General features: G+C 43.5%; 1 protein-coding gene across 8 annotated transcripts in view; it reads right to left on the bottom strand.

Annotated features, from left to right (window-relative positions):
• The window catches only part of PHACTR1 (phosphatase and actin regulator 1), a 558,131-nt gene that overhangs the window by 249,703 nt on the left and 287,304 nt on the right, over positions 1 to 21,124 (bottom strand). The window contains exon 1 of one of the 8 annotated variants that reach the window (XM_025444329.3): positions 5,447 to 5,701. The exons of the other annotated variants lie outside the window; for them this stretch is intronic. Within the exon in view, the coding sequence (XP_025300114.1) occupies positions 5,447 to 5,693 (247 nt within the window). The 5' untranslated portion in view covers positions 5,694 to 5,701. Of the gene's footprint in view, positions 1 to 5,446; positions 5,702 to 21,124 lie in introns of those variants that run through there. 8 annotated transcript variants of the gene reach the window in all.

Genomic DNA, 21,124 nt, shown 5'->3' with positions numbered 1-21,124 from the left:
AGCCCTGACACCACGTGGTGTTTGGGGCATGAAGGACTGCTCACATAATCATGATGCACCTCAATCTTCTCTTCTGCAAAATGAAGGATTTGACCCACAGAAACCCAAAAGGCGTTCTCTTCCAAAAGGCTGTCTTGCAGAATGAACCCTGTAGCCAGTAACGGGAAGTACTATGACAAATCATTGTCACTCTAAAAGTTCGTATTAGAATTCACGAGAAAACACGGTATTTGCAATCCCTCAGACGAAATTTGGAAATGTGTCTAGTGAGTCAATGGATTCGGGAATCTCTGTATGAATATTTGAATAGAAATTATATTTAGTAAAACGAAGGCCACCTTGAAATATTGATTAATCACACGTGAAAGGCATTGAGTAGCAGCTGTGATCAATAGATCTTCTTTCTAAATCTATCATTTGATTACTTGTAAAGTATGCCTTTAAACTGCAAGTTACTAAATTTGGTTTTAAATCTGTTTAAAATATTACTAAAGTGTTTAAAATGTCTTGTTTCTATTAAATTTACTTGAAATGACATCCTAGGAATGATTAATGATGTTGTAATTCCTGTGATAATCCTTCACTCTTAATAGATTTAAAAGGAATTCAAATGAGAATAGAAAATATGTGTCAAATTATATTCCAGAAATCCCTTGCCTTCTGGGATAGATTCCTCCCTGAAGTTGATTTTTTACTTGTAAACTAAATCATATTCTTGTATTGACTACCAATGTAAGTCCAGTGATGATTTAGCCATATTTCTTGTGGCCATACAATGTACATTACTTCTAATTCACTTGGCTAAAAGTTTTTCTCCCTCTGTTCCTCACCAGTTCCAGCTTCTCTGTCAGGTAGATAAGGCAGATAAAAGAAACTTAAGCGAGGGACGCCTGGGTGGCTCAGCGGTTGAGCATCTGCCGTTGGCCCAGGGCGTGATCCTGGAGTTCTGAGATCGAGTCCCACATCGGGCTCCCAGCATGGAGCCTGCTTCTCCCTCTGCCTGTGTCTCTGTCTCTCTCTGTGTGTCTCTCATGAATAAGTAAATCAAAAACCTTTAAAAAAAATTTAAGTGTACTAAAAAATTCTGTAATTCCTTCTAATTCCATATCCCAATAAACCTGGTCTATTAAGATGGCACCTCGGTGGCTCAGTGGTTGAGTGTCGTCTGCCTTTGGCTCAGGTCGTAATCCTGGGGTCCAGGGATCGAGTCCCACATCAGGCTCCTTGCAGTAAGTCTGCTTCTCTCCCTCTGCCTATGTCTCTCTCTGCGTCTCTTATGAATAAATAAAATCTTAAAAAAAAAAAAGACTGCACCTGTATATCACACATGCATACACACACCATAGCACCTAACTTTCTACATTCAGTGTGGGTGACACTTTAAGAAAAAAACAGTTTGATGGCATAGTAGAGAGCACCTTGATTTCAAAGATAGGGGTCTGAATCTTTATTCTACCCTGTATGTGCTCTGTGTATTTGGCCATTAGCACCAAAATGCTATGGAAGCTTGTTTCTTTATCTGAAAATGGCTTCAGTATTGTAACCGAAACAGCAAAAATGAAAGAAGCAAACCTATCTTTGAGCATTAATGGTGAATTGTATTCTCCAACTTTTTCAAAACAGATGATTACTTGAAGCAAAGCATCTTTATTTATTTATTTATTTATTTTTTAATTTTTTAAAATTTTTTATTGGTGTTCAATTTACTAACATACAGAATAACCCCCAGTACCCGTCACCCATTCACTCCCACCCCCCGCCCTCCTCCCCTTCTACCACCCCTAGTTCGTTTCCCAGAGTTAGCAGTCTTTACGTTCTGTCTCCCTTTCTGATATTTCCCACACATTTCTTCTCCCTTCCCTTATATTCCCTTTCACTATTATTTATATTCCCCAAATGAATGAGAACATATAATGTTTGTCCTTCTCCGACTGACTTACTTCACTCACCATAATACCCTCCAGTTCCATCCACGTTGAAGCAAATGGTGGGTATTTGTCATTTCTAATAGCTGAGTAATATTCCATTGTATACATAAACCACATCTTCTTTATGTGGAATCAGAAAAGACCCCGAATAGCCAGGGGAATTTTAAAAAAGAAAACCATATCTGGGGGCATCACAATGCCAGATTTCAGGTTGTACTACAAAGCTGTGGTCATCAAGACAGTGTGGTACTGGCACAAAAACAGACACATAGATCAGTGGAACAGAATAGAGAACCCAGAAGTGGACCCTGAACTTTATAGGTCAACTAATATTCTATAAAGGAGGAAAGACTATCCATTGGAAGAAAGACAGTCTCTTCAATAAATGGTGCTGGGAAAATTGGACATCCACATGCAGAAGAATGAAACTAGACCACTCTCTTTCACCATACACAAAGATAAACTCAAAATGGATGAAAGATCTAAATGTGAGACAAGATTCCATCAAAATCCTAGAGAAGAACATATTTATTTTTTTTTAAATTTATTTATAATAGTCACACAGGGAGAGAGAGAGAGAGCGGCAGAGCCATAGGTAGAGGGAGAAGCAGGCTCCATGCACCGGGAGCCCGATGTGGGATTCGATCCCGGGTCTCCAGGATCACGCCCCGGGCCAAAGGCAGGTGCTAAACCGCTGCGCCACCCAGGGATCCCGCAAAGCATCTTTAATACTAGCTAGTGGATACCAGGAACTTTTTTTTTTTTTTTGACACTCTTAAGTAAAATGGCAATTGCTAAAATGTAATTTCACCTTTAATAAATGTTCAACTAGCTAGGAATACTTTTTTCCTTTTAAAGTGTGTTCTCTATTAGCCAAATACTTTTAGTTATGGGTTGCCTTTAAACTGCTAGTTACTAAAATTTGCTTTTAAATCTGTTTAAAATAACTGTTATCTTTATATATAAAGAAATTGAGAAAGAGAGAGTGGGCAAGGCCTCTGTAAAATTCTGCTAATGTAAAATCTCAAGTGAAGGCTTTCCAGCTGGACCAAAATTTTCCTTGGTTGCCACTAAATGGCCTCTTCAATGCTGAGTGAGAAACCAGACACATTTATGGTGCTGAACACAAAGCAAGAAACCTCCTCCTCTATGGAGCCCTACCAAATCTGCCTGCGTGCCTACAATCTTCACTACACATTTCCTTCCAAGTAGCTGGCTCTCCTGGCATACAGAAAAGAGAAGTCAAATTGAAAATAGCGTCCGGAGAACTTATCTAACAGAACATTCACTCCTGACAAACCATCAGGCAAGGTTAATCTTTGCAGGAAAGGAAATTTGAACTTCCTTTCCTTTGACGGTACAGCTTTGGGCTCTGGCAGTAAAAGTAGAAGGGTTAAACACTTGACCTCATTCTATTTTACAGACTAAAGGGAGCGCACCGCACACGAGGAAGGCAGGATTAGCAGTGTGGGCACCACCGTACGAGGTCTCCCTTTGAATTAAATCCTTTAGTCGTATCAGAAGACAGGCCAACATCCATGGGTAGCTCCTTAAGACATTCCAGAGCATCTGGGACCGTAGAGATGATGCAGGTTACAAGCAGAGATCTGTGCTATAGGCTAAAATACATGCCTGCCGCCGCTGACCGTGTACACCGACACATTTACCCATGACAGTGTGTATAACTACGTATGGAACCACAATCTTGAGTGCAGAAATAGACCTTTCCCTACTGGAGCAACATTTACAAGTCTTAATTTAAATAAATCCCCAAGGTTGTGGAAGCAGCCAATTTGGGGAGCAATTCGGTCAACAGAGTGATTCATTCATAAATATTTTAGGGACGCCTGGGTGGCTCAGTTGGTAAAGGTCTGCCTTCCGCTCAGGTCATGATCTCAGGGTCCTGGGAGAGAGTCTCACCTTGGGCTCCCTGCTCAGTGGGGAGCCTGCTTCCCCCTCTCCTGCCCTGTCCTCTGTCAAATAAATATCTTAACAATTTTAGCCCGCATCCCATGCTCTGTTACAGTATATGGTAAAAGTCTGGCTTTGCATCATTCTGTTCATCCATTTATATTCCAGAAGTGTCATCAGTTTATACAGTAACCAAAGAACCCAACACATGCCGGGTAGCGTTCGCTTCTCATAAAAGGATGTCCTCCCCCACATGGAGCAGGAGCAGCACTGGTGTGCTCGACTGTGGCTCCAGTTTTCCTCCTGGATGCCTAGTGTCATCCTCCATAGCCTCTCTTACAGTTTAATCAAAGAAAAGTATAATTTACGCGGGCAGGACTCTAATTTTGCGAAGACATTAGCCAAGCCACCGTCACTTCATTACTCTGCACTTCAGAGGCAGACAGTGAATAGAGGGATCCTAAGCAAGACCTGTTCTTCCAAAGGGAACAAGCTCAACCCGCCTGGTTGGTAGGAAAGGCTGCCTGCCCGAGCAGGTGTGAGTGTCAGCCAGGCCAGGCGCAGGTGAGTGTCAGCCGGGCCAGGAGCGGGTGAGTGCTGGAGCCAGGAGCTTCCGGCTGGCCGGGAGCTGATGCTTTCTCTGCAAAATCTGCTGCCTGAAACTTTTCTGCGACCTTCAGTGGCCCTCGCGAGTGGGCTGTGGGAGCTGCTTCGGAGCCGCCCGGAGGCTCCAGCGAAATGCACCGTCGCCTCCACATCTGCAGAGGCTTCAGCCTGGACCGCGCCGAGCGGTCCCTCCTCGGTCTTGGCTCCTTGAGCCCAGAGTGGCCGGCAGCCCGGCGCCCTGTCACCACCTCCCTTCAGATCCCATCTGGGGGCGGTGTGGGTGGGGGGAGCTCCGGGGTTCACACACTCCCAGGCTCACCTGGAAGCCGCTGCAAGCCCCTCCCCCACCTCCCACATTTGGGCCCATTAGGCACCATTCCAGGAGGGGCAGCAGCTGCGTGCGCTCCCCCGCTTCCCCCCGCCCCCCCCAAAAAATCACAGCCATGTTTTACTCCAAACAGACATCATTCACCAACTCCACAAGTCTCGGGGCGCCGGGGCCGAGGCCGAACCGCCTCCCCAAAGTGCACCCACCCGAGCCGCACATCTGTAACGCAGCCCAGCAGAGCCCTATCCTAATGCAAGGATGCGAGGGAGAAGAGCTAAGAAGCCCGGAAAGCTAGGCGAGCAGGTGTCACCAGCTTTCTAAGGCGAGTGATGCTACCCCCCTGACAGCCACCCATCACCCCCAAACCCCACCTTCGCGGGAGAAAATCCCAGAGCTTCCCATTTAACTGTTGCAAACCCCTCCCTGGAAGGAGCAAAGACATCCATGCATCCATCCATCCATCCATGCATCCATCCATCCGTGCATCCATCCATGCATCCATCCATCCATGCATCGGTGTCTGTGCTCGGCTGCGGTCCGGCTCGGGTCAGGGCAGCGCTCCGCCAAGCGCTCCGCAGTTCTCCAGGCAGACACGCCGGCTGCGCCCCCAAACTGGGCCCTGCCCCCCCGCCCCCCAGCGCTCGCCGCCGCCCCGTCGGGCCCCGGCACTCACCGTCCCGGGCGTCCTCCCCCCGGCTGCAGTTGCTGCAAATGTGTTTGATCTCCTTGCCTAGTTGACAATGGATCACAAAGGACACGTTGTTGTTGGGGGCGGGCTCCTTCAGGGGCTTCATCTTCAGCAAATAAAAAGCTTTCTTTCTGGGTCTCCGGGCGCTCGCGGCTGGCACCGCGCCCTCCCTGCAGCGCGGCGAGCGGGGCGCGAACCTCCCCGGCTCCGCGGCGCGCGTGGGCTCGGCCATCCGGCCCCGGCGCCCCCGCCCCCGCCCCCGCGCCCGCCCCGCCGCGGCCCCCGGCCCCCGGCCCCCCGCACCCGCGTCCCTACGGCATCGCGACCGCCGCGGGGCGGGCCGGGGAAGGCGCCGAGAGGGGCTCGACCTCGCCGCCGAGCCAGTGGGAGCCCCGCGGCCGCAGGAGGGTTCCGGGAGGCGCCCCGGTCCCACCTGGGACGCGGCCTCGCGGGCACCGCCTCCCGCGGGCAGCCCCACCCTCCGCAGATCCCAGCACCGGCGACTTGCACCCTCACTCCTCCGAGCTCCGGGGCGCGATGCCAGCCTCCCCCTCCTCCCCCTTTCCTTCCAGCCGCCCTCTGCCAAACGAAAGCAAGATGTGCCACACCGAAGGCGGCTGCTGCGCTCCAGCCCTGCTGCTGCCCGCGCCTCCCCGGGGGCCAGAGCCCAGGACCCTCCTCTGGGGGGTCCTGCCCACACCCCTGGACTTTTCCCTGCACCTGGCAACCTGTTAGGACACAACTGATCTTGTCACCCTCTGTAGAAACTCCCCCACCTTCAGGGAGGAGAAGGGGGGGGGCGCTTCCTCCACCGGTGTCCTTAAAACTTAAGAAGAACAAGGAACAGAGAGAAAAGGCTGCTTTTATCAATCCTCAGGAACAACAACTTGCGGCTCCGGGATCCCAGCTAACGCGGCTGAAGGTTCCCCAGCTGTCTGAGCACGGTGGCTAAGGCTCAGCCAGGCGAATGACATCTACTGAGATCTCCAAAGACAGAACAGTGCCTTAAGTAAGGCAGACCCAGGGCTCCATGGTAATAACAGCTACAAGCTGAGCCCTTTTTGTTGTTGTTGTTGTGCACTTTAAAAAAAATAAATAAGTCACACTCTATTACAGTAGTCTGGACTCAGATACTGTGAATCCTACATCACCTTTCAGAGAACTAAGGCTTGGAGAAGCCTCAAATCCTAACCACCCACCGTGGGTGCTTATTTAAAAAATAGGGGTGTGTGTGGGGGAACCAAAGCACTGGGATTCTGGTTTAGTGGGTAAGTGTAGGGCCGGGAATCTGTAGCGTTAACAAGCTCCCTTGGGGTGACCTTGATGCAAAGCATAAGTGGTGAAAACAGGTGCTTACAGCCAGGGGTGTATAAATCCGGCCTCTGTCTTCCCACCACACCTCATTCCTTATGAGCCACGACCTTTCTCTTTTTTGTCCTAGCCCACTAAAATAGTGTTAAAGGATGCACTATCACTGCTATTGTTTCTAGGAACTTCCCTAAAGTTAATGTCATAATACCCTGTGACTGATTCTTCCATGAAGTGCAAGTCACTGCTTGTCTCTCCTCCAATAGGGCAAACTGCACGTAGGGTTCCCCTCCCAGGTAAAAGTGTCAGCACTCCCCTGGGGATATTAAATTGCTGTGTTATAATAAGCTTCTGATCATTGCAGTTGTACTGCTCCATCATTGATACCACTTCTCAACTGCAAGATATTCTGACGAAATCAGCACATTCAGTTTTTTCTTCATTGAGTGGTTAGGGGCCTCAAGTGTCCAGTGCCCTTTAATGACACCAGTCTCTCCTGGTGTCCATTGGGCCTTTAGGGACCCCCCCCTTCTCACCTAGGTTACCAGCCAAACCAGCCACAGGTAAATCTCACTTGTATCTTCTCATGTCAGATTCATGTCACTAGGTCCCTGGCTAATTATAAGCCTTATCTTATAGCAGAGGCCCCGTTTCTTATGCTGGTGGAGTATATGATAGAATTTACCACACTGTGGTATAGGGAAACATTCATTACCCTCTTTTTCAAATGCTCAGATCCCTCTCCCAAACCATTTCACTTAACTACTTCCTGGAAGAAAAAAAGAAAGAAAAGAAAAAAGAAAAGAAAAGAAAGAAAAGAAAAGAAAAGAAAAGAAAGAAAAGAAAAGAAAAGAAAAGAAAAGAAAAAAAGAAAAGAAAAGAAAAGAAAAGAAAAGAAAAAAAAGAAAAGAAAAGAAAAGAAAAGAAAAAGACACATCTCTTCTTAAATGGCTTTTTAAAATTGCACGCCTTTCCCACCTATGCTGCATGCCTCACAGGTCAGAACAGGAGACCTGCATAAACCCCATACGGTCCTAAGCCCATTGCAATCTTTTATGCACTCACTGAACACTAAACCAGACCTACAGGCTCTGGGGGCCTCTATTTTTTTTTTAAGGTTTTTTTTTTTTTTTTTTTTTTTTTATGATAGTCACAGAGAGAGAGAGAGAGAGAGAGAGAGAGGCAGAAACATAGGCAGAGGGAGAAGCAGGCTCCATGCACTGGGAGCCTGATGTGGGATTCGATCCTGGGTCTCCAGGATCGTGCCCTGGGCCAAAGGCAGGCGCCAAACCGCTGCGCCACCCAGGGATCCCTGGGGGCCTCTATTTTAATTGGCCAAGCAGCATAGCACAGAGACACAACCACCAGCTTGGGCTCAAATATTAAAGGCGATGCCACGCAGTTATGGGGGCTCTTTATTCAAATTAAAAAGACTAAGGTAGACCTCTGAGTGCTATTCCTTTCATTGGCGATCCATCTCCTTAAACTGCTTTTCTCGAGTTTGCAGCTTCTAACTGGCCACCTGTGGCTGTTTATACTTAAATTGATTAAAATTAAATAAAATTAAATCTCAGTCCCCTGGTTGTACCAGCCACCGGTCACATGCCCCATAGTCACATGTACCCAGTGGCTACTGTATTAGTGCACGGGGCGGAACATTTCCATCATCCCTAAAAGTTCTGTTAGACCATGCTGGTCTTAAAGGACGTTGGGATTTTAGCATCTCAGGTGGAGCTGGGAAGCTGAGAAGCCCTATCTACCCGGAATACTACTTCAGCAAAGCCTTCCTCTGATACCCATTACTATAATGTCCCTATAGCTCCCAAGGCCACAAGATACCTTATATGGAGTCTGGGTTTGTGTCATCCCAGAAGACACACCTGTTAATTATGATCCTTGCAATTATGGCCCAGCGTTATTGTGGCTATGAATAATCATCTCCCTGCGTGGATAATGAAAGAAACCTGTCATCTGAGAGCATTCTCGAGAAAAAGCTTTTTTTCGTGGGATTTTTTAATTTGAAAAGGAAGGAGGGGGGCAGCCCAGTGGCTCAGCAGTTTAACACCGCCTTCAGCCCAGGGTGTGATCCTGGAGATCCAGGATCAAGTCCCAGGTCAGGCTCCCTGCATGGAGCCTGCTTCTCCTTCTGCCTGTGTCTCTGCCTCTCTCTCTCTCTCTCTCTCTCTCTGTCTCTCATGAATAAATAAATAAAATCTTTAAAAAAAAAAAAAGGACAAGGAAGGAGGGAAACATTGAAAGGAAAGACAGTGCAGAACATTATGCCACCTAAAACAGAGGTTCTCAACGCAGGGCCCATGGAGCTTGCGTGGGATTCTTACTCAGATGATCCAAGTGGGAAAAACTCTCCTGGGGTCCCTCTCAGCGTCACTTATCTACATGGCAATCTTGGTCCCATCTCTTCTTTAGGATACACTTAATTTGTAGATCCTCTCCTTGAAACTTGTTTGGGACCCTAAGACCTCTACTCATAAAGTACAATTGCACAAAACAGCTAATCCTGATCACCTGGGAGCTTGGGGGGACATGCAGCCTCTCAAGCTCTACCCCAGAACCTGCATATTAGCAAGACTTCCAGGTGATTTGGAGGCACAGTAAGGTTTGAGAAGCATCCCAGGGGCATCGGCCCCAAAATACTATTAATTGCCTACCGGTGGAATACATTCTGCTTCCAAAGTAAATAACAGGACCCCTGATCTCACAGAGGTTAAAATTTAATAGGAGAGAAGATACACTCAACGAAGGACCTATAAGACCAAGAGGACTGGGGCTCCCAGATGGCTCAGTCAATTAAGTGGCTAACTCTTGATTTCAGCTCCGGTCATGATTTCAAGGTCGTGTGATCGAGCCCCGAGTCAGGGCTCTGCACTCAATGGGAAGTCTGCTTGAGATTCTCTTTCTTCTTCTGCCCCTCTCCTCTCTCTCTCTCTCTCTCTCTCAATAAACAACAAACAAATAAATAAAATATTTTAGAAAGAGAAACAGAACCCACCCAGCTGAAACATGTGCAAATTTATAGCTCAGAGCAGCCAGGGAGAAATAGGCATTTAATATCTGAGTGGGAGCCATGTGAAAAGGGAATTCTGCAGAATAATGTGGAAAAGATGGAGCAGGTGAAGCAAGACTTCCCTGGGAAAGTCAGCTTGAGGTATTGGGGGGTAGAGGGGTGGTGGCAGAGGTGGTGGCCGCGTGGAGAACCTGCAAGGTCACAGGCTAAGTGGAATTCATGGTGATGGGGTAGGTAGGTGGGGATCTATGATGATTCCTAGCCCGACAGGAGTGTTATACCCAGAAAGGCAGCATGTGAAAATTGGGCTTTCTAGAAGATACCACCATTATGATGACATGAAGGTAACTATAAACCTTAAAATTCCCCAAGGTCAAATGTGAGAAACCGAGTGTGATCAACTTGGAGCTCAGATTTTGTTGTGCTTTCTGCTTGTCTCTGGCCAACCTCCTTTTAAAGCTCAACAGTTATTAGGCTTAGCGGAAGTTAAAATCAAAGAATAGAAATTTGGAAATACTCACAAAGTGCTTTAACTCTTATGAGAAAGATAGACTAGAAATACAAAATATTAATGTCAAAAGAAGGCAAAGCAGTGGAGCCATTCAAAGAGACATGAGCTTAAGTAAATATCACTACACATATTTGATGCACAGAAAGATTAAATTTTTTTCTTCCTCACCATTTTTCTCTTCAATTTATACTCAAGCGACCCATTACATTCCCCCCCCGTCTTTTTTTTATATTTATTTTTATGTAATCTCTATACCCAACATGAGGCTTGAACTTACAACTCCAAGATCAAAAGTCTTATGCTCTACCGACTAAGCCAGCTAGGAAACTGTCTGCTTTCTCTTCCTAGCATCCCTGAAGCAAATTGAATGGTGGCCCTCCAAAAGGTATATATCCATGTCAAATCCCTGGAATACATGAATATGTCTTTATTTGGAAAAAGGTTCTTTACAGATATAATGAGCTTAAGACTTTTTTTTTTTTAAGAGAGGGAGCATGTGGGGGATCCCTGGGTGGCTCAGTGGTTTAGCACCTGCCTTTGGCCCAGGGTGTGATCCTGGAGACCCAGGATCAAGTCCCACTTCACCACATCGGGCTCCCTGCATGGAGCCTGCTCCTCCCTCTGCCTGTGTCTCTGCTGTCTCTTTCTCTCTATGTCTCTGATGAATAAATAAATAATTTTTTTTAAAAAGAGCATGTGTGTTCAAGTTGGGGGTGGGCAGAGAAGAGAGGGAGAGAGAATCTTAAACAGGCTCCACACTCAGCGCAGAACCCAACACAGGGTTCCATCTCACAGCCCTGAGATCAGGACCTGAGCTGAAATCAAGAGTCAGACACTTAATCAACAGAGCCACCCAGGTGCCCTGGAAGTTAAGGATCTTGTAATGAAAAGATCATCCTGGATCCCTGAATCCAATGACAAGTGTCCTCATGAAAGACACACCGAAGAGAGACACACAGTGACAAGGAGACACAGGTAGGACAGGAAAAGGCAATGTAAAAACTGAGGTCAGAGCCTGGAGTGGGGTAGCCACAAGAAATGCCACAGTCACTAGAAGCTAGATGAAGGCAAGGAGTGGAATCTCCCAAAGAACTTCTTGGGGGGGGGGGGCGGGTCATGGCCCAGCCCATACCTTAAATTTGGACTTACAGTCCCCAGAACCGTGGAAGGATAAGGATCTGTTGTTTTAAGCCACCAACTTTGTGGTAATTTGTGACAGCAGCCATAGAAAATCCACTCTCTAAATATTAGCAGTATGTTATATTTCTAATTTCAGAAACATAGCCATTTTGTTCTAAGTTTGATCTAAATGTGTCCCATGTTAAAACCAGAACCATAAGCTCATCTACAAAATACAAACTTAAGAACAGTGTTAAAAATGACTTCTAAGCGGTTACGACATAGAACTGCACTCCACTACTGCCACTCCTGTGTGTGTGTGTGTGTGTGTGTGTGCGTGTGCATGTGTGTTCCTGTGTTTGCAGATGCCGGGATGGAAGTATGGAATGGAATGGAAGTAGACTTTCATTAAGAAGCGAACACAGCTTCCAGGCTTTTTTATATTTAGTATAATGCATTTGTATGCTGAGCAAGGAGACAGAAGCAGAGCTGGCTGTGGGAGGCCAGTGAAAATTCTTCAGACAACACAGTGACGTTTAGTAGAGCTCCTACCAGCCCCGTGCACTGGTACAGCTGTAGGCATCACTATGGCTGGCATCTGTTCTAGTAGGTTGAGTATCCTTTCTGACACTTGAAAATCTAGTTATTAAGATTTTGAATGTCACTCCCATAAACATTAGTAAGCAGCTGCATGACTGGCAAACTTTTATTCTCCTAAAAGATGAGTGTCTCCCATCATGTTCTTGAAAATGTGTTTAGGAGCCTATTGCAAAATTCCTTCTGGCCTTAGCTTTTCCCTTATTATTTGTTTCTTAAGATTTTATTTATTTATTCATGAGAGACGCAGAGAGAGAGGCAGAGATATAGGCAGAGGGAGAGCAGGCTCCTCATGGGGAGCCTGATGTGGGTGGGACTCGATCTCGGGATTCCAGAATCACACCCTGAGCCGAAGAAAAGCACTCAACAACTGAGCAACTCAGGCGTCCCTCTCTTATTATTTCTTAACCTAACCTGGCAGGTTTTGGTATAAGAACCAGAGAGCAGTCGGTGGACAGTTGCTTTGAAGAAACAATTTCATGTGTCTGTTTTTAGAACTTGAATTCTTAAAAATATAGTTGAGACATCTAAATGGTGTGAGTAGTTTTGTGTGTGTGTTTGTGGGATTTTTGTTTTGTCTTAGCTAAGGGTTTGCTTTTTTTCTTCTTCTTCTTCTTCTAAAACTGAATAGAGAGCAATTTTCCTTCTAGGCTTATGGTAATTATGCTTACTAAGGGGTTGTTCTGTGCAAATTGTTCTACAAACACTTAGCAGATAGCAACCCGATGAGAAAGGAAGATTGGAAGCATTTAGACAAAACAGGTGGCGAAAGAGGTGATTTGAAGGACAACTGTCAGGCATGTACTCCTATAGCTTGATGGCAGTGTCATCCAGAAATGTTTCTTTCTCTTTTTTTGCATTGCCATGGATGGGAAGAGGACTGGAGTGGTCTAGTTCTCAAGTCCAAAGAAGAGGAACTTCGCCATGAGGTTAGAAGGACTCTAATCTTTGTTGCTGGGATGGAAAGAGTAGTCTGGTAGGGCATTTTCTGTTAGGTCTTGTTAGGTCAAGCACCTTTACAGTCTATATTGCTGATACCCAAGGAAGGCTCTCAGTCTACATTTTAAAATTTGGGATCAGGTATTTCTGTTCATGTCCAGGGGAAGACAGAGGATACAATAAGTAGAGGTTGGGAATTTTTTTTTTTTAAGATTTTATTTATTTGAGAGAGAAAATGCATGAGTTGGGTGGAGAGGGGCAGAGGGATAAACAGACTCTTTGTTGAGCAGGGAGCCTGACTCCAGACTGGATTCCAGGACAATGAGATCATGACTTAAGCCGAAGGCAGATGCTTAACCTACTGAGGCACCCCAAGAATTGTTAAAGATTAGTAACTAAGAAGTCTGATGTTCCAAAGTAGTCCATTTCTTTACATTTTGTTCCAAATCATAAATCCCATATTAAATGAGATTTATAGCCGTATAAACACAACCTTATGTTTCTTCTTAGAAACAGGTTGATTTTGGTGATTTAGACACTTCAGGATATTTATCTTATAGAAGCACCTGAACACAGAGATGACATTAAGTGTGTTAATATTGCAATAAAGTAAAAAAAAAAGTCCACTGATAAGGAAACGGTTGCATAAATTACAGTATATTTAAAGCATGATGCCACTAAAAATAATGAGTTTTATCTTAACAAATTGGTTTGGAAGGATTTCCACACTGTATTGTTAATGAGAACTGACTCATTTTTGTAAGATAGATATTGTGGGTGGGCATTCGTATTATTCTCCATATATTTCTGATTTACTATCTTCAGGTACATGATAGGATTGCAATTTATACATCTAACTCCCCTTGAGGGTAACGGATAGAACCAGGTGGCCAATTGTAACCTATGAGTGATGAGCTGAAGTTCGAGATAGCAGCTGCTTTCTTTTGTGTTCTGAAGTGAGCAGAACCTACCTGCCAACCCACAAGGCCATGCAGTACGAGAAATGAACTTGTGCTGTTCTGAGCTGGAGATTAATCTAACCTATGAAGATTAATACAATAATGACAAATGTGTATGAGGGACGTTTTCGTGTATGTATTTGAATATTATCTATCCCTTTATTTAGCTATCATGCCAACACCATAAAATGAAACTATTATTTCCATCTTATGCTTCAGGAAACAGAAGCTGGGTAAGATTAAATAAATTTCCCAGGTTACACAATTAGCACTTTGCCAGTTAAAAATCGGAGCCAAAATATGTTAAACTGCAAAGCATACTTTTCCTTTTCCAACCATCCCACTGACACGCAGAGAGCTGCTAGATGGTTTTCCTTCAGAAGGACCCTCAGCACTATTTTGGGACAGAAACATATGGCATCATGCAACACAACCCAGAAGGGTTATCCAGATACAGGCATGGGACACAGAAACCTTGCCTGCCATTTCGAGCAGAGCTGCTGGGGGTAAAGAGAACAGGGGCAAAAATAGGATGCACAGGTTCTTACCTTTCATCTATATTGGCAGATTTCTGCCATTTAAGTCTTGAAATAGACTGTGGTTGATACTCATGGATGTTATCCTTTTAGGGCTGGGATCCATGGTGTGGTGAGCCCCTCAGGGCTGTCTGACAAAAGCTCACATCAGCTAATGATAATTGGCCATTAGGACCGAATCACAATTGTGTTTGTACAGAGCAGGTGCAGGAACAAGGTAATAGGATAATGTGACATCGGCGAGAAATGCAAATTGGCCCTCCCATCCCCCTTTTTTTCCAAGTGTGAGAAACTTTAGTTATTCAAGAAGCATAATTGTGGTATGAGTAGCTGCGAGTAGCCAGCAATAGGGAGATCTTAAGTGGGAATTGCAGGTGTATAAATGTATGACATGCAAATTATTTCTACCACGGAAGGTAAGATGGGTCTAATTCACTGAGGAGAACATTATAATATGCTCTACGACTTGTGAAGTGAATGATCAAAGGCATATATCTGCTTCTAACAAGCCAAGTTTTTCTCTGCTTCCCAACACACCAGGATGCTGTGATCCAGTGAGCTTCCAAAACTGTTTGTGTGTGTGTGTGTTTTACACTAGAGAAGCTTTGCTAAAGAGGAATTGTATTTATTTTTATACATTGTATGTCGGTAGAATTTTCTTCTGTGATACATATTATTTCTGCATAAGTTATTATAACAACAGATTGTAGCCATGTTATATGAGAAAAGAATGTTATTTACAGGACTGGAAGGGCACATTACAAGGCTAAGAAGAGTCTCAAGAGAGATCATATAGAATGTTCTATTGGAATTTAAGAGTAAAATTGTAGATACACTTGTATACAGAGATAAACATAGGTTCTAAAAACCCATTCAGGGTCACAATGATAAGTCTGCAGGGAAAAAGTCCATTGTGCGGGTAGGCAGGCTGGGACACATCACTTGGTGAGCCTCCAGAGTGCTGGCGAAACTCTGCTGGGCTTTTTACTAATAAATATACTAAATGTTTTTATTTATATACTTATTTATAAAACGTATTTATGCAATAACAGATATTGTATATTAAAATTAAAGTTACATAATATTGTATATTTTGCATATGTTTTCTATTTTTAAGTAAAAAAAAAAAGTCTCATGTAATCCTCACAACAATTCCACGATTTGAGAGGTTCCAACCACCATCTGACAAAGAAGGATCCAAGGAGACGAGAGAAGCTGCACAAAGCTGTATCATGTGAACAAGGCAGAGTCCAGGTCTGCAAGGAATGCAAGCCATTCACCATTCAGACACTGTCCCACTCCACTGTATCACACGGCTGTCCAGAAATGTGCCCACAGGAAAGAAGCTATAGTGAAGGTAAAAATATCTTTCTAAGCCAGCTCAGGAAGAAATTCCTAGAGGGCTTCTTAAAGATGAAGGGCAATCCTGTTATATTCATTAGGATCTGCCTATAGACACTGGAAGTCAATCTGCTTTTCCATTTTATGGATTAAAAAAAAGTACCCAAACAAACATTCTTTCATTCGCAAATTCTGTCATTTGTTTTTAAAAACATGGTAAAACATGCCCTTTTTTTTTCTTGCAACACAGAAGGCAAAAAAAAAAAAAAAAAAAAAAAAGACTTATTAAATCCTTGACAAAAATTACTTGCTCTTATGGGGATAAGTGACTCTAAGGCAAACTCCACTCTGAGCTCAGAGACCCACACAGGCTCGATCTCACAACCCTGAGATCATGACCTGAGCCAAAATCAAGAGTCTGACACTTAACCCATTGAGCCACCCAGGTGCCCAAAGATCCTCTGCTTTCAAGAAAATAACCATGTATCCCAAGTCTAGTGTCCCCCAGATCTGTCAATTCCCTTAAGGCGAAGACGCCTTTCATGCCTCTAAATCCGAATCTCAACTTTACTTTAAAAATAAAACATTACTGTTTTGCTTCCACGAGAGAGATGCAGACACTGCTCCACAGCCTAAACCTGATCGTTCCAAAGTTAAAAGTTCTCAGACATGCTGAAGGCATCATTAGTGTGTATGAATTATAAACATTACTCATAAAGCTTTCCTGCTCATATGTCCACAAGCCCACACAGGGCATGTCTGTATATTAGGATCTGCTCATTTTTCCTAAATGGCGCATATTAAGTCAACTGTGAGTTGTTCAGAACACTTTCTACACAGTTTGGGAACTATTACCCATCATTATATTCACATAGAGTGAACTCCCAACGCAGGCATTGGCAAAACTAAGCTTAGTTTCTGACAGTCACACCCGATCAGCAAACAACTGACACTGTGTCAATCTTCGGGATAGTTTGAAACAGAGACAGGCTTTGTTTCTGTAACTGGCTTTGAAATATGAAGGCATCATTGAAGACACAATAAATCACAGGATTGTAATGCAAGCTTTCTGATTACATTTTCCCTTGGGTTTTGTTAAACATGTAACTAATGAGAGATACAGATATGTCCATGAGTAATAGGGGAATAAAAAGAGAACTGAGCTATTTGCTATGAATAAATATTTACAACCAAGGATGAGAATGAGCAGAAATGTATAAAATGCTTTGTAGTGTATGCTGGTGTTTTTGCCAAGTCAGGAAAGAAACTGGGTGGCTGAGCGAAGATAGCGGGCATTTTAGCCTTGATCTCTGACACTGTGTGGTTTGCTCAAAGAGATGAGCAATGAGCTGCTGTGTTGTCCAACGTGACCTTAGCTCAAAATTGTGTAAAATAGGAACAAGATTGGTAACCCAGGAAGTAAAGGGTCCATTCCATGCAAATAGATAGTTCCGGATGTTAATTATAAATACAAAGATGAGTTTGATAGCATGAAGAGAGCCCAGAACTCTTTGGATAACTAATTGTTGGAGGAAGGAATGAAGGAATCAATTGAATCCCCATCTGCAAATCCAGACTGATGCTATCATTCACACTAATCACCTGCCAGTATCAGCTGGACATATCACCTCCGGTGATGGCAGTCTTATAAACTAGATGGATTCTTCCTGGATGTTTTAATTTACCCATGGCTCAAGCATGACCTGGAGGATCAGGAAACACAAAGGTTTCAACCAAAATGAGAAGGGAAAGAGAAGACCAGAAACACAAGAGCATTTCCCCAAAGTGAGGGCACACTATGTGTTAGACTTCATGTTTCAGGTTGCCACATTTTCCTTGGGAGGTGGAGCTGAATTAAGAAACCAAATTTCGAAACACTACAGAGAATCCTTGAGAAAGACTTGATTATGTTTGCTTGAGCTATTGCAAGTGGTGTTGCTGGGCAAGGGAATGAATCAAACTGATTTGGAATGTGTAGTCACATTTTGAAATTCAACACTCTGGCCCCAAATCTTTATCATCATTTCCTTGTGCAGACTGTTGCTTCTTCCCAGATCACTCATTCCTCCTTGTCACTTGGACTTGAATCCTCTCACCTCCTCAATGTCACTCCATCTTCTGCACCAAGCCTTATGTATCTTTCATCTTAATTCTTCTCTCATTTGTGATAAAAATTCCCAGAGCGAGGGGTGGGAGGAGATGGCTTCCCATCTCACTCTTCAAAACATGAATTCAAGAGACAAATTCTTTTATTAATTTTTATAAGAACCCATTAAAATAATGTATAATATATTAAGCACCCATATGCCTATATGACAGTGTTACTTTCATGAAATTTTCTACCAATGAAAAATGAACTACTTCTGATACAGTCTTTCCCCTGACTCCTTCATAAATCTTCTCTAGGAATCAATTCTCCCAGAAAGCCACTGAATTGACTTGTATTGCAAAGATAAAAACCTTCAGAGTGGCCTGTCATCAAAGTGATCCTTACATTCTTGGATGGCTAAAATGAGGGGACTGGACTAGTAGATGATTGCTAAGATGATCTTTCCAAAAATGCAATTTTTGACTCTAAAAGTGGATACATTGCAACCTCTGGAAGAAGGTCTCAGGAGGAAAGATACATAAAAAGTGTGTTTGACTGTGTTTGGAAGAGGGAAATGACAGTCTAGATAGAAGTAGGAGCTTTCGGGGAGCATTTAACTTTCCAGAGATAACAAATCTTGACCTAGAGCCAAGACCAGCCAAATCTTCCTCTGTAGCACATCTCTTACTACTACCTTGTGTATCTCCTACCGCTTCGTGGCTACTCCAGGCGGCTCCCATTCCCAAGCACTTTGCCTTGTCATGACTTCCCACCTGCTACTTCCTCATCTGGAAGACCTTCCCTCTTCTTTCTTTCAGGAGCCTCTTTTTCATTCATGTCATAGCATTAAGAATGACATTTTGGAAGGCTCTCTTAGCACACTTGGGTAGACAAAGGTACCTGCTCCCGGTGTTCAGAGCCACCCTGGAACCTACTGCTAACTGGACGTTTATTGTAACATTCTGTAAATATTGTTTTTTTTTAAAGATTTTATTTATTTATTCATGAGAGACAGAGAGAGATAGAGATAGATAGATAGATAGATAGATAGATAGAGATAGATAGGCAGAGACACAGGCAGAGGGAGAAGTAGGCTCCATGCAGGGAGCCCGATGTGGGACTCGATCCCGGGACATCAGGATCACGCCCTGGGCCGAAGGTGGTGCTAAACCGCTGAGCCACCCAGGGATCCCCTATAAATATTGTTTTTATTTAAAATATATTTCAAAGACAAAAAAAAAGACAGTGGATCCTATTCTATTCATGTGAGACATTTTCTTCCCGATTACTGTTTATTGCATAGCACATCTTTCCTCATTGATTTATAAAGCCACTTTTGTTGTTCCCCAGTGTATTAAGTTATATTGAATAGTTTTTATGTATCTATTGAGATAATCATTGTTTTATTTTTCTTTGATAAATTATGTGGTGAAATCCTAAATAGCATTCCTAGGTTAAAACAACTTTACATTCTTGAAATAATTCTATTCTAGCTTGCTGTCTTTGTTTTCAAATTTTTAGTATTTTTGCACTTAGGTTCATATATTTCTCTCTTATATGGTCCTTGTCCAGGGTTCTATTCCTTCTTTTTCAATTTCATTGCATAGTTTGTGTAAGATGGAGGTTACATCTTTATTCTCTAGAACAGCTTTTATAACCTAAAGTTAACCCCTGTTTTTGTTGTTGTCATTTATTTAGAGAGAGAGAGAGCAGAGAGTGTGACTGGGGGTGGGGAGGGCAGAGGGAGAGGAGAGAATCTTAAGCAGGCTACAGGCTCAGCATGGAGCCTGACCAAGGCTTGATCTCACTACGCTGAGATCATGACCTGAGCTGAAATCAAGTCAGATGCTTAACCAACTGAGCCCCTCAGGTGCCCCTAAAGATAACCTCACTTGAATGCTCATTAAAACTCATCAGCAAAACCTTCTAGTATTAGTGGTTTCTGGTTATCAGATTCTTTTAAATTGTGGATTCAATGTCCTTAGAAATTTTAGGGATTTCAGTTTTCTATTGGTCCATACTGATAATTTATAGGTTATCTAGAAAATTCCTCATTTTACTTAGGTTTTCAAATCCTTAGATCATCCAGTTTATTGAATCTCTCTTCAACTTTGTCTACTTTGCTACTGAATCCAACCACTTATAGTTTCCAAGACTATATTTTTCATTTCTAGATGCTGTATTTCCTTTTCTAGTCTGTCTCTGGTTTTTAAAGCTGTCTCTTCTTTCATGGTGGCTTCTATTCTTTCTTTAATTTTCTTATTGTAACCATTGTGTTTTATAATCTAGATTTTTCTCTTATTTCTAGTCCTTATTTGTTACATCTGCTGACCTTCCTTCTTGTGGTCTATCTCTTCTTGCGACTTTTTGAGCTTTTCATTGTGAATTTATGCTCAACAGGATGGTTTTTCATTCCCTATAGAATTTTAATTTGCTTCTGTCAGTATGCCAGTGGTTCCAATGGCCCAGGGGAAAAGAAAAAGAAAAATTATGTTCACTTCTAGCCCTGGGATTCCCAAATCTTATCAGCACTATCAATTCAAATCCCTAACATAAAGAGTGGGACAGGTTTGCAGTTTTGGTTTATCCCAGGGGCATTCCTAACTTATACCCAGATCCCCAGAGCTTAACGCTTCTCACTACTTCCCTGCCCTTCCAGGCAAGAAAAAAAATATTTTTGTTTTTATTGTACTATTTCCAGGTTTAAGTGTGGGAAGACCCCTGAGGAACCTTCCCTTAAGCAGGGTCTATGGTCATTGCCTTAAGCAAAGCCAAGGCCACATTTCTTGTCCCTGAATTGGGCATTGAAACTCTAGCCCTTAGTGTCTGGTGTATACATGCAGGCTAGGCACCCTGGGGAATGGCAGTTCAGTTGCCTGTACTGCTGAAAGTCCTTTTAATTGTGTCTCTGCATGTTTGTCTCCCTCCTTCTCAATAAGCATCACTAAGGCAAGAATCACAGTTTATGATTTATCATTCCACTCCACTCTGCTCCCCTAGCTTCTAGTGCAGTCCTGGCACTTGTTAAATAGGAGCTCAGTAAATATTGGATGGATGGATGGATGGATGAATGATAGCTTTAATATAGGTGAGTCTGACATCTACTACTTCTCTACAACTTGTCATTTGCAGTATGATGTAGAATATTTCCAAGACACAGATAGGAGATGTGTCAGAAAATGAGGAGGATTGGAGAGAGACACTGCAAGATTTCTGTGGTACCTGACTGTTCTGACCCG

The sequence above is a fragment of the Canis lupus genome, chromosome 35, assembly GCF_003254725.2.
Source record: "Canis lupus dingo isolate Sandy chromosome 35, ASM325472v2, whole genome shotgun sequence".
Lineage (NCBI taxonomy): Eukaryota > Metazoa > Chordata > Mammalia > Carnivora > Canidae > Canis > Canis lupus.
Note: the sequence above shows the minus strand (reverse complement) of the source record. Positions and strands in the feature narration are given on the sequence as shown.